Here is a 12,634-nt window from a genome sequence, read left to right on the forward strand (position 1 = left end):
CTACTGTCTACACTATTATAAGCAAATAAAATTAATATTTGTAATATTTTTCCTCTAATACAGTAACTGTTATTTCCAGTTTGTGCCGTACATAAATCATGATTACTACACTTTCTACAATGATCTTTATTGCAGGTCTCAGGGTGGTGATCAAGAGCTTGTGACATTTACAAGCCAACCGCCAAGTGAAATAACCCATATTGTTGGCTGTTTTTATTGATGTGGTACTAGTTTGGGGTATTAGGACCTTTTCACTGTCGACCTTCCCATTGTCGACCTAATGCTTGTGTTGACCTTCGAACCCTGTCCACCTATTTCAGGTGTTGACCTTCAGTGGTTGATGCCAATGTATGTCAGCCTTAATTGAGTCAACCTAGTGACCGTATCCCATTGCAAGTTACTAATAAAAATGTATATCCCTGAACCCTGGAGGGGTGCAGTTGGACTGGGGGAGCATAAACAAGATGCAGGAGCCCTGTCTACATTCCCAGGTGGAAGGAGGGGCGGGGGAGGAGGACACATGATTTTTGGAAGCCTCAGGTTAATCCAGAGGAGTAGTATGGGCAATTATAATTTCATGTCAGAAAATGATTTGTTTTGTTCTTTGCTTTGTGATTCTGTAATTGCCACTGTGTATAGATATAAGGAAAATCAGCATTATTAAAATGTGCACTGGGGAAGTCTGTTGTTTCTTCAGAACATTTTTCTGGATTGGCAGAAGTTTTAAAGGAACAGAATATACCTAATAGATTGTAAGCTTGCCTATAGATTGTAAGCTTGCGAGCAGGGCCCTCCTACCTTTTGACTGTCTGTAAATACCCTGTTTGTTGTCTCACTGTCTCCTTTTGTAAAGCGCAACGGAATATTTATTTATTTATTTATTTATTTATTTGCAGTTTCTTATATAGCGCAGCAGATTCCGTTGCGCTTTACAATAGTAAACAGTGATAAAACAAACTGGGTAACAACAGACAGACATGGAGGTAGGAGGGCCCTGCTGCAAGCTTACAATCTATAGGGATATAGGAGGGAAACACAAGGACAGGCACCAGTAATAGCATAGCAGTCCCAACAAGTTACAAGTCCAGAAGGGAAGCTATATAATACATAAGTGCCTCAGAGGGTTATGCGTGTAGAACTTAAATATGATAGGCTTGCCTGAAGAGGTGAGTTTTCAGGGAACGCTTGAAAGTTTGGAGGCTAGCGGAGAGTCTAATTGTGCATGGAAGGGCATTCCATAGGATGGGAGCAGCCCGATGAAAGTCCTGTAATAGTGAATGGGAGCTAGTGATCCGCTCAGATGAGAGACGCAAATCTTGTGCAGAGCGGAGTGGTCGAGATGGGAGATATTGTGTGATAAGTGCAGAGATATATGCTGGTGCAGTATGGTTAATAGCTTTATATGCAAGTAGAAGTGTTTTATATTGAATACGGTAATATACAGGCAACCAATGGAGGGACTGGCAGAGCGGATCAGCAGACGATGAGCGTCTTGCAAGGAAGATCAGCCTAGCAGCAGCATTTAAAATGGATTGCAGTGGTGAGAGTCTGTTCTTGGGAAGTCCAGTTAGGAGACTATTGCAATAATCAATGCGGGATATAATGAGTGCATGGATAAGAGATTTAGTAGTGTCTTGTGTGAGATACGGTCGTATTTTGGATATGTTTTTTAGATGCATGTAACATGATTTGGAGACAGATTGAATGTGGGGAACAAAGGACAGGTCAGAGTCGAGGGTGACCCCTAAGCAACGAGCTTGTTGGGTAGGGTAGATTGTCGAGTTGTCAACAGTGATGGAGATATCAGGATGGTAACTGTTCTTAGTTGGCGGGAATATAAGTAATTCAGTTTTGGAAATATTGAGTTTGAGTTGGCGAGAAGACATCCAAAGTGAGATGGCAGAGAGACATTCAGAGACTCGGCCCAAAACCACTGGTGACAACTCTGGGGTTGATAGATAGATTTGAGTATCATCCGCATATAAGTGATACTGAAATCCGAAGGAGCTGATTAGTTTGCCAAGCGAGGAGGTATAGATTGAGAAAAGCAGAGGACCTAAGACTGAGCCTTGCGGAACTCCGACTGACAGAGGTAGTGAAGAGGAAGTAGAGTCAGAGAAGCGAACAGTGAAAGAGCGATCAGATAGGTAAGATGTGAACCAGGAAAGGGCTGTATCATTAAGACCTAGGGAGTGTAGTGTTTGTAAAAGGAGAGTGTGATCCACAGTGTCAAACGCAGCAGAAAGATCTAGAAGAATAAGCAGTGAGTAATGGCCTTTAGACTTAGCTGTTACCAGATCATTAACCACTTTAGTCAGTGCTGTCTCAGTGGAGTGTTGAGAGCGAAAGCCTGACTGAAGCGGGTCTAATAGGGTGTTGGAGTTTAGAAAGTTTGTTAGGCGAGAGTAGACAAGTCTCTCAAGTAGCTTGGAGAGGCATGGGAGCTGAGAGACAGGACGATAGTTAGAGAGAGAGTTAGGGTCAGAATTGTGTTTTTTCAGAATGGGAGTAATCGCTGCATGTTTGAGCAGAGACGGAAAAGTACCAGTAGCAAGAGAGAGATTGCAGATTTTAGTTAAGGTTGGAATAAGCACAGGAGATAGATTTTTAATGACTTGTGCAGGTATAGGATCAAGAGGAGAGGTAGTAGAGTAGGAGGATAAGAAGAGTGCGGATACTTCCTTTTCATTTGTGGGCTCAAACGAAGAGAAAGTGCCAGAGGGTTCAGGTGTGGCAGAAAGAGGGTTAGAGATTGTGGAGCATACCATTTCATCTCGGATGTTATCAATCTTGTCCTTAAAGTAGGAGGCAAGTTCTTGTGCACTGATGGTAGCCGGTGGGGGAGGAGGGGGAGGGTACAGAAGAGACTTAAATGTGTTAAAAAGTCGCCTAGGGTTGGTGGCATGAGAAGAGATGAGAGATTGGTAGTATGTTTGTTTGGCCGTGTCCAAAGCATTGCAGTAGGAGTGGTAGCTAGTCTTATATGTGAGGAAATCAGTAATATTACGAGATTTACGCCATTGGCGTTCAACTTTACGTGACTGATTTCGTAGTTGTCTTGTTGTGTTGGAGTGCCACGGTTGGCATCTAAGCCTACGTGGGGTATAATGGGTAGCTGGAGCCACTTCATCAAGGGCTATTTTAAGAGTCTCGTAGAGGTGGGAAACAGCAGAGTCAGGAGAGGTAAATGTAGAAATTAGTGAGAGCTGTTGTTGCAGGGAGGTGGAAAGTTGTGGAAAATTAATAGCATTAGTATTTCTGCGGGTTAGAGTAGGCTTGCATGATTTCTGTGTCAGTGAGCTTGAGGTAATGGAGGAGAGTGAGAGAGTAATGAGATTGTGATCAGAGAGAGGGAAGGGAGTGTTAGTAAAATCAGAGACTGAGCACAGCCTGGTGAAAACGAGGTCAAGGCAGTGGCCTTCCTCATGAGTAGCGGCGTCGGACCACTGGGAGAGGCCAAGAGAGGAGGTTAGAGAGAGGAGTTTGGAGGCATGCAGAGATGGTGGACTGTCAATAGCAATGTTGAAGTCACCCAGGATGATAGTGGAGATGTCAGAGGATAAGAAATGGGGGAGCCAGGCAGAGAATTCTTCCAGAAATTTAGATTTGGGAAGCCCAGGTGGACGATAGATAGCAGCAACACGCAGAGAGAAAGGGGAAAAAACCCTAATGGAGTGTACTTCAAATGATGTAAATGTGAGTGAAGGAACTGGTGGGAGAACTGAGTATGTGAAGTCTTGTGACAGTAATATACCAACTCCACCTCCTTTACAGTTACCAGGCCTAGAGGTGTGAGTGAAGTGGAAACCACCATGTGACAGTGCTGCAGGCGAGACCGTGTCTGATTGTGTGAGCCAGGTTTCTGTAATTGCCATCAGATTGAAGTTGTGGGAGATGAAGAGGTCATGGATGGATGTTAATTTATTGCAAACAGAGCGTGCATTCAATAGGGCACATGTAAGTTGTTTGGTGTGTGGTGGGAGGCATGTGATATTTATGAGGTTAGCTGAATTTCTAGGCTTAGAAGCCATTAAATCTGGGTGGGTCAGGTGGTTGGGGCCTGGATTAGGTGATATGTCCCCAGCTAATAAGATTAGAAAGGAGAGATAGAGATAGGTGGATGTTTGCAGTTTTTTGTATTGGTGATGGGAAGTGGATGTGAAAGTACAAGTAGAGAAGTAATTAAAGAGCTCATGAGTGTTTAGAAGAGGGGAGTGAATAATGGAAGAGGCAATGTGTACAGAGTGGTGAGTGTCAGGGAGATTATAGGATGGTTGAAGTTTGGTAAGTATGCCATGTAATGAAATGAGAAGTAGCATTGTGGTGAACATGATGTGATAGTTTGTCTGTTGGTGACCAGGTAAAGGGGAGATTATTTGAGAAAGTGTGGAATAAGTATAGTATTTACCTTGGTTGATGTTGTTCAATGTTTTTCAACTGTTTTATAACTGTTCTTTATAAGTAAATCCACTTTGTATATTTCCCACTTAGTAGATTTCTCAGTTAGAGAACTGCCCAGGCAGAGGACTGCCTTCTATATGACCAGATATAGCAGGTCTAATTAAGATAGACTACAGCTGAGGTCACATGACCAGCTAATCAAGGCCTGTGTAACAAACACTAGCCAAAACATTTACTACAATAAAGTATGCCTCACTGACCACAGCTTCAAACAGGTACAATAAAGACTAGAAACACATTAATAATACAGCATTTGTTATGCAAAGGGCACAAATACAGATTAGCAGTTATAGTGTTTTATAGACCAGTTTAAATCACATACATGTAATACTGCTGCAATGGGCTCATAGGGATTTTTGCAGAGCAGAATGCTGCGACTTGTAGAGAAATGGACCAGTTTAAATCACATACATGTAATACTGCTGCAATGGGCTCATAGGGATTTTTGCAGAGCAGAATGCTGCGACTTGTAGAGAAATGGACCAGTTTAAATCACATACATGTAATACTGCTGCAATGGGCTCATAGGGATTTTTGCAGAGCAGAATGCTGCGACTTGTAGAGAAATGGACCAGTTTAAATCACATACATGTAATACTGCTGCAATGGGCTCATAGGGATTTTTGCAGAGCAGAATGCTGCGACTTGTAGAGAAATGGACCAGTTTAAATCACATACATGTAATACTGCTGCAATGGGCTCATAGGGATTTTTGCAGAGCAGAATGCTGCGACTTGTAGAGAAATGGACCAGTTTAAATCACATACATGTAATACTGCTGCAATGGGCTCATAGGGATTTTTGCAGAGCAGAATGCTGCGACTTGTAGAGAAATGGACCAGTTTAAATCACATACATGTAATACTGCTGCAATGGGCTCATAGGGATTTTTGCAGAGCAGAATGCTGCGACTTGTAGAGAAATGGACCAGTTTAAATCACATACATGTAATACTGCTGCAATGGGCTCATAGGGATTTTTGCAGAGCAGAATGCTGCGACTTGTAGAGAAATGGACCAGTTTAAATCACATACATGTAATACTGCTGCAATGGGCTCATAGGGATTTTTGCAGAGCAGAATGCTGCGACTTGTAGAGAAATGGACCAGTTTAAATCACATACATGTAATACTGCTGCAATGGGCTCATAGGGATTTTTGCAGAGCAGAATGCTGCGACTTGTAGAGAAATGGACCAGTTTAAATCACATACATGTAATACTGCTGCAATGGGCTCATAGGGATTTTTGCAGAGCAGAATGCTGCGACTTGTAGAGAAATGGACCAGTTTAAATCACATACATGTAATACTGCTGCAATGGGCTCATAGGGATTTTTGCAGAGCAGAATGCTGCGACTTGTAGAGAAATGGACCAGTTTAAATCACATACATGTAATACTGCTGCAATGGGCTCATAGGGATTTTTGCAGAGCAGAATGCTGCGACTTGTAGAGAAATGGACCAGTTTAAATCACATACATGTAATACTGCTGCAATGGGCTCATAGGGATTTTTGCAGAGCAGAATGCTGCGACTTGTAGAGAAATGGACCAGTTTAAATCACATACATGTAATACTGCTGCAATGGGCTCATAGGGATTTTTGCAGAGCAGAATGCTGCGACTTGTAGAGAAATGGACCAGTTTAAATCACATACATGTAATACTGCTGCAATGGGCTCATAGGAATATGCTGTGCTACATAAGAAACTGTTAAAAATAATACAATAATATGAAAAACTGCATTCTAAATCCATATGTGTATTTGATGTGTTCATTGAAAAGTAAAATGAATGAATTAATGATTTTGAAAGACATGATTTCACGTTGTAACGCCGGCCCTACAGCTCAACTGCCATTCTCTGCTCTGCTGCTGCTGATCCCCTAGCAAAAATGCTGATGATATCTATTTTTGTACATGCTGAATGAATATACTTAGATGGAGGGTCAATGCCTGATTAATGAGTAGGCTTATTAGGCTGCAGCCTAGGGTGCCAGAACTGGTGGGGGGAGCGGGCGGAGGGGTGCCCAGGTTACAACTGAGGGATAAAATTAAGGACTAATTTATTCCATGCTTGTTAGCTACCACCTGTCCCAATGTACCGTGTGGGGTACAGTTCTTAAGATGACTGCGCTAATGTACTTTACTGATGGAACCATTATTTTATGTACATTGTGCTACAGCGCCAGCTGGGCAGTCTAAAGCCAAAGTCACCTCCACATACCACAAGCAATAGATCCTTTATTCGTTACCAGTACATGGGCAGTGTGAATGGCAAGTTCCTGAGCACCCATATACGTGTGTTTAGCAGCATTACAAGGGGAGCTACTTCTGTATAAGCCTAGGGCACCTGGAACCTTTAATAAGGCCGTTTGGACAATGGTTAGTTATAGTACTATGATTTATCTATAATGTTAAATTACAGGATGAGAAACGGGATTTTGAAAATAATACCGCAAAAACCCACTTTAGTCTTTAACCGTATAGAATAGATAATAGAAAAGGACGCATTGTAATTTAAATATAAATGTAGTTGGGAGCACAGGTTTGATCCAAGGAATAATCCAAATTTAAAGTGGTAAAAATTAAACATTCTTAGAAAATAGGGACACATGAAATTTACAAGATCTGCTTCCAGAAGGTACCATTATACCCCTCACCCCACATAATGGTCTTGATTCATTATTGGCAGTGCGTAAAGAAAGTTCAACACATCAGCAGTGCCAGCCTTAATGATGGCAGCAATACAGCTGTATGACCAAACTAAGGGGTGCGGGGCCCCTAGCCCCATGTGCGTCCGATTCCCTTAATCCACATATGATTGCACTACATGTAAACAGATTACAGACAGGAAGCTGTGTTGGAATAGATTTAACCTGTCAATCACATTATTATATTAACTATTTCAATTAGATAATATCTTGAAACGTTTACACAATAATTTTGATAGTAGATCTTTTATGTTACTTGAATTTTATATTTATTGATCCCTTAGACAACATTGGTAGCAATATTGCACCCACAACAAAGAAAATATACTGTATAGTTTAAAAAAAAATACTCCTTGCCAAGGTGAAATGAGGCATTAAAACCAACAATCAAATCAAATTAACAAAGTAAAATGGGTAAAAAAATCTAATACTCACTGGAAATCTAGGTCATCCTTTTCTAGTGCTTTGAAACGATAAAGAGCGACAAAATAATGCGACTGCATGAAGCCCGGTTGTGTCTTCTTATTCTAATGTGGAAAAGAACATAATATATCGTACAAATAAGAAACTTTTGACTCTTCATTGATTCTTTGCAGTGATGACAGATGACATCAGAAAGATAATATCCTTCAGGTAGTCAAATGTAGTTCAGTAATTATAGCACAGAAGTCAGCACCAATAAGTATATTAGGAATTGTACATAACATATGATAAGCTAGATCCTGATAAATAGTCCACATAATTAGGATCTCGACGGAAAAATATTAAAAACCTGATGTACACTATAGGTTCTGGTAATAGCTATAATTAGCTGCCATGTTGCTTACCTCCAGAAATCTAAGCATGACATTTCTATCTGTAGTACATTGTTGTGCAGGAGTTCAAAAGTCCCTCCTCAGTGACTGCCAATCTCTACTGCAACCATGCAGGGCCGGTGCTCACCCGCTCCCCCGGGGGGGGGTGCCGCTGCACAGGGACGGGGATGCCGGGTATTGCGGCAGGAGGCCGTCCGCTCCACATGGGGGAGGGGGGTGCCGGGCATTGCGGCATTCCACGGGGGGGGGGGGTTGCCAGAGGAGGGGAGTTGGGAACGGGGGATCTGGGGACGACGACGCCACTCACCTCCATCCAGGGGGGGGACCTTCTCTAAACTATCGCCCTCCAGCACCCTCCATTGGCTGGCACCCTAGGCAAATGCCTAGAGCTGCCTAGTGGTGGCCCCGGCCCTGCAACCATGGTATGTCAGGGAGGGACAACACATTTAACACATAATGTAGACAAGTACTTAACAAATTTTATTTTATTTCAGGTAAATAGATGTTGTCATACTACTAGAATACATACTTAGTATACATTATTTTCAGGGAAACTTCCTTAGAACACAATCAATGCAGAGGGACTTCTTGAACTTCTTGTATTTAAATATTTTCCAACAGTAAGGGTCAGATGTATCAAGCTTCAAAAAGTAATAAAATAGAGAGTGATCAACAACCAGCCAATCAGCCCCTACCTGCCATGTTACAGGCTGGGTTTGAAAAATAACAGTTGGGAGCTGATTGGCTGGTTATTTAACACTCTCAATTTGTGAACCTTTTGAACCTTGATACATCTGACCTTGACTCAGATGTTTGTAGAACATGGAGTGATAGAGAAATATATTCGTTATAAGGCTTTCAGTACTGCCAGTGATAATGGCAGCTACAAATAAACACTTGAAGCACCATACTTGTTCTTGTTGACTTTCTAGATAAAACCTTTTTCCTAGGTGTGTGGTAAAAAAACAACAAAAAAAACAGAACACTGCACCTCTGTCTGTTTTCCATTCCTTGACTTTTGCTTGGCTTTTTTAAAATACAGCTTACAGAATAAAGGAAAGTGGGATGGATGAGTGTGCAGATGGTACAACCAAGGACGATTGATAGCTGCCTGCTTTGTATACCCAAACTTACAGAAATGCATTTACTGAACAGTAAAACATACAGTAATCATAGATCATGTTTTTACATTTAGAGGGCTAAGTACCAACATCGTTTTTTGTTCAGACATTAAAACAAAACTTAATATCACTATATATAAATAATTAATTCATACCACAAACTAGTTTTTTTAATGTTCTGTAATCATAATGTAGTCAATGGCTGCTAGGGCTTGTTGGGTCATCGTGTGCCACAGTACAGTAGTTTTTGTTCACTTTTACTATACAAATCTATGTATTACTTACTTTCTTCATTTGTGTCATTCATTTAAATCAACAAAAACTTTCGATGGGTTTTCAGCAACCACTGAAAAGTATTGTCCGTTGAAATAAGTGGAAAACTTTATTCTGACAGTTTGAATTTTCTGAAACCAGTGAGATTAATTATGGTGATATTTCAATGGCAATTTTACCCACTGCTGTTTTTTTTTTTTATTCAATAATTTTTTTATTGAAGTGCTGTTTAGTAGGTATCCCAATTCTATATAACAGAAATCAAATAATACCCAGTTATGAATAATTAAGGCAGAGTACCCTTATGATTTAGAGTTTGGCTTACTCGAGATTACATATCTCCAGATGATATAACAATGTAGCTATATATATATATATATATATATATATATATATATATATATATATATATATATATATATTTTTATATATATATATTTAGAACATGTAAATAATAATATTAATGTTCTTAAAACTCTACCACCTTCTAAGATGTTTACAGAATTTTAGTTCACTTGTTATCTTGTAAGGAGCAATACGCTGTTACATTATACTTGCTACATGTAGAGCAGCTTGATCCATCAGCCGCTAGGGCAAGGGCCCAGATTTAGCGGAACAGCAATTACTGTACCTTTGCATCCTGTGGGTTCTTTTCACCTTTCTTGTCCCCATCAGGAGAATCTAGAATTGAACAAGAAACCAGTAGTGGAAGAGACAGAACGGTATTTGTGTAGCACATTTCATTTCGAGACCTCAAAGCTCTTTTCAGAAACAATTAAAACATGGAATTTGCAATTATTATTACTCATTTATAATTGGATCTCATTATCTCCCTGGAGAGGATAAAAGGCTGAATTGACCTTCTCTGGTCCTTCACGTCAGAGAGGATGTTACTGAGAGAAGCCATTACTGGCTAAACTGTTCTTGTGACATATTAACATCCATAGGCTGTAAGGTGAACGGTAGAAAATAGTATTCATTTGAAAAAATATATAACAATTCCAATTAAAGAATAATGGAGTTACAGTATGTCTATCTACTGTACATCCTTTGGAGCTGATTAGTTTTCAAACATCATAGAGAGTGGTTGAAGTGCTCACCTCCTTCCTGCTTGCCCTCCTCTTGTTTGGGAGGCTCAGTCTCCTCGTCAATCATAGCGGCAGGCTAGGGGGGGAAATGACCCAGTCAGGTACACGTACCAGATAAAAACAAGGACATTGTTAATCAGAATGTAGCTTCTTTTATCCCTAGACTTCACAGCATATTAAGGACACTATTATCATATCAGTGACTGGTTCTATTGCTAGTCAAAGGCTGTGGTAATGTTCATAGAATTGAAAATCTGAGAAGACCTTGGAAAAGTTTGGACTACATTTCTAAGGAGAGCAGCTGAAAAAAAGTAATTTGTCAAAAAAATGCTACAAAAGTCAAATAAAAAAAATAGCAACACATTATGCTTGGCTAAAAAAAAAAAATAATAATAATAAAAATGGTAATATATTGCATGTAATGCTGCCCATGTTTGGTAAGATTTGTTTAGCCATTTCTTTTGTAAAAAAAAAAAAATGACCTTTCCATTAGTTCCTACTGTGCAGCATAATGTGATTTTTGGCACACACTGTGTGGTATAATGTGATTTTTTGATTCATACTGAGTGACATAATGTGAATTATGGCTCATTCTGTGTGGCATAATGTGATTTTTGGTTCATACTGTGTGGCATAATGTGATTTTTGGCTCATACCGTGCTGAAATGCATGCATTTGACTAATGCTTTCAAATCTACATAGCAAGTCATGATGGCTACCGCAGAAGGCTTATCATGGGGGTGAGGAACTCAACTCCCACCAGCAAAGACATAAAGTAAATCGGCATCTCTGCAGTGCCTCAGTTTATATTATGTATCATTATAATGCCCTGCAGTTATTTTATACCACAGTATCATTTACCCCCTGGCTTTGTGCAGAATACATTTTTATTTTACAGCAATAGGGTTTTTAAATGAGGTCTTATCATCTGTATACTGTATATGTCTAGTGTCTGTGAGTTTCCAAAACACTGCCATCTGCTGGCACACATGCACAAACACAGAAGGTAGCTGACTAGCTCTAAAAGCGTTTGCCTTGAGCGGGCTTACCGGTAAGATCAATCATTTTTCACATAAATGAAATAAGAATGTATGGCTTTGCTTGTTGTAAAATGTAAAAATTATAATTACAACAAAAATTATATTTATGCTAAGAGACATATACATTGTCAGGTGCCTCACATTCTTCTTGTCATCCTGTCCTTTCTTTCGTTCTTTATTTGCCATGATGACGCCGGACCTCAAAGTATCAAATACAGGATCTGTGCGATTGGCAGCAGCTGTGATGAAGAGAACATAGAGATCATGTCAATGATGAAACTATTCAGAAGCCAAGTTACTGTCATTTAAATAAAATGCAATCAGATCTGTGTAGTTTTACAGAGAATGCATTGTGACCATATGCGTCTCTCTGCAGGTGGAGGTCAGGCTGCCGGAAGCGTTCTTGTGAGGTGTGAGGGCAAAAGCCAAAACTTTCATTGGTATCATTATTGGCAAGTCCACTGCTGCAGAATACAAATGTTATTATCAATTTTAATGCAGTGTATAGGCATTTTCAGATAAGAAAGTCATGTAACATTCTAATCCATCTACACACTCTCATTGAGGCTTTTTTTCTACTGAAATATGATTATTATTGACCATGAAGTCATTCTTGCCTAGCCTCCCAAAAGCTGTGGCAGACTCACAATTTTTGAGGTAGTGCCTCACTGCTCTGGAACGTTAGGTGGCTCACCCGCATCCGGGGGTTTGTACATGCGCATCAGCGACTATACGTAATCCCCCACCATGAGAGATGGGGCCGAATTTGGGCCTGTGCGAACATGTCTGAAAAGTACGGTGATGCGAATCTGGAATGGAGTGAGGGTGCTTCTCCATCGTAACCCTCTTTGTGAATAGCCCAAAACAGAGAAAATCCCTGATTTCTGATAAGGGTATTTTCTCTGCATTAATAAATAAATAAATAAACCCCATAGTCAGTGTGCCTGGAACAGCAACACACAGTGGATTGGTCTCCAAGCAGCAGCAAAGCAAGGGAGAACAACCAGCCATAACAACGATCCTAAATGTGTTGCTGCAGTGATCCGGCACAGATCGGAGATAGGTTTCCAGCAGCTGCATATTGAACCACTGAGCCGAGACTCAAGGTGCCTCTGGACAGTCAGG

At 40.4% G+C, this 12,634-nt stretch overlaps 1 protein-coding gene across 2 annotated transcripts in view; it reads right to left on the reverse strand.

Annotated features, from left to right (window-relative positions):
* STAC3 (SH3 and cysteine rich domain 3) overlaps positions 1 to 12,634 on the reverse strand; it is a 54,644-nt gene that overhangs the window by 9,798 nt on the left and 32,212 nt on the right. For both annotated transcript variants that reach the window (XM_083171230.1, XM_083171231.1), the window contains 4 exons: positions 11,651 to 11,748; positions 10,482 to 10,545; positions 10,013 to 10,062; positions 7,608 to 7,699 (listed from right to left, as the gene is read on the reverse strand). In XM_083171230.1, coding sequence (XP_083027356.1) covers positions 7,608 to 7,699; positions 10,013 to 10,062; positions 10,482 to 10,545; positions 11,651 to 11,748 — 304 coding nt within the window. The remainder of the gene's footprint in view (positions 1 to 7,607; positions 7,700 to 10,012; positions 10,063 to 10,481; positions 10,546 to 11,650; positions 11,749 to 12,634) is intronic.

The sequence above is a fragment of the Crinia signifera genome, chromosome 2, assembly GCF_055691185.1.
Source record: "Crinia signifera chromosome 2, ASM5569118v1, whole genome shotgun sequence".
In the NCBI taxonomy this organism is placed as follows: domain Eukaryota; kingdom Metazoa; phylum Chordata; class Amphibia; order Anura; family Myobatrachidae; genus Crinia; species Crinia signifera.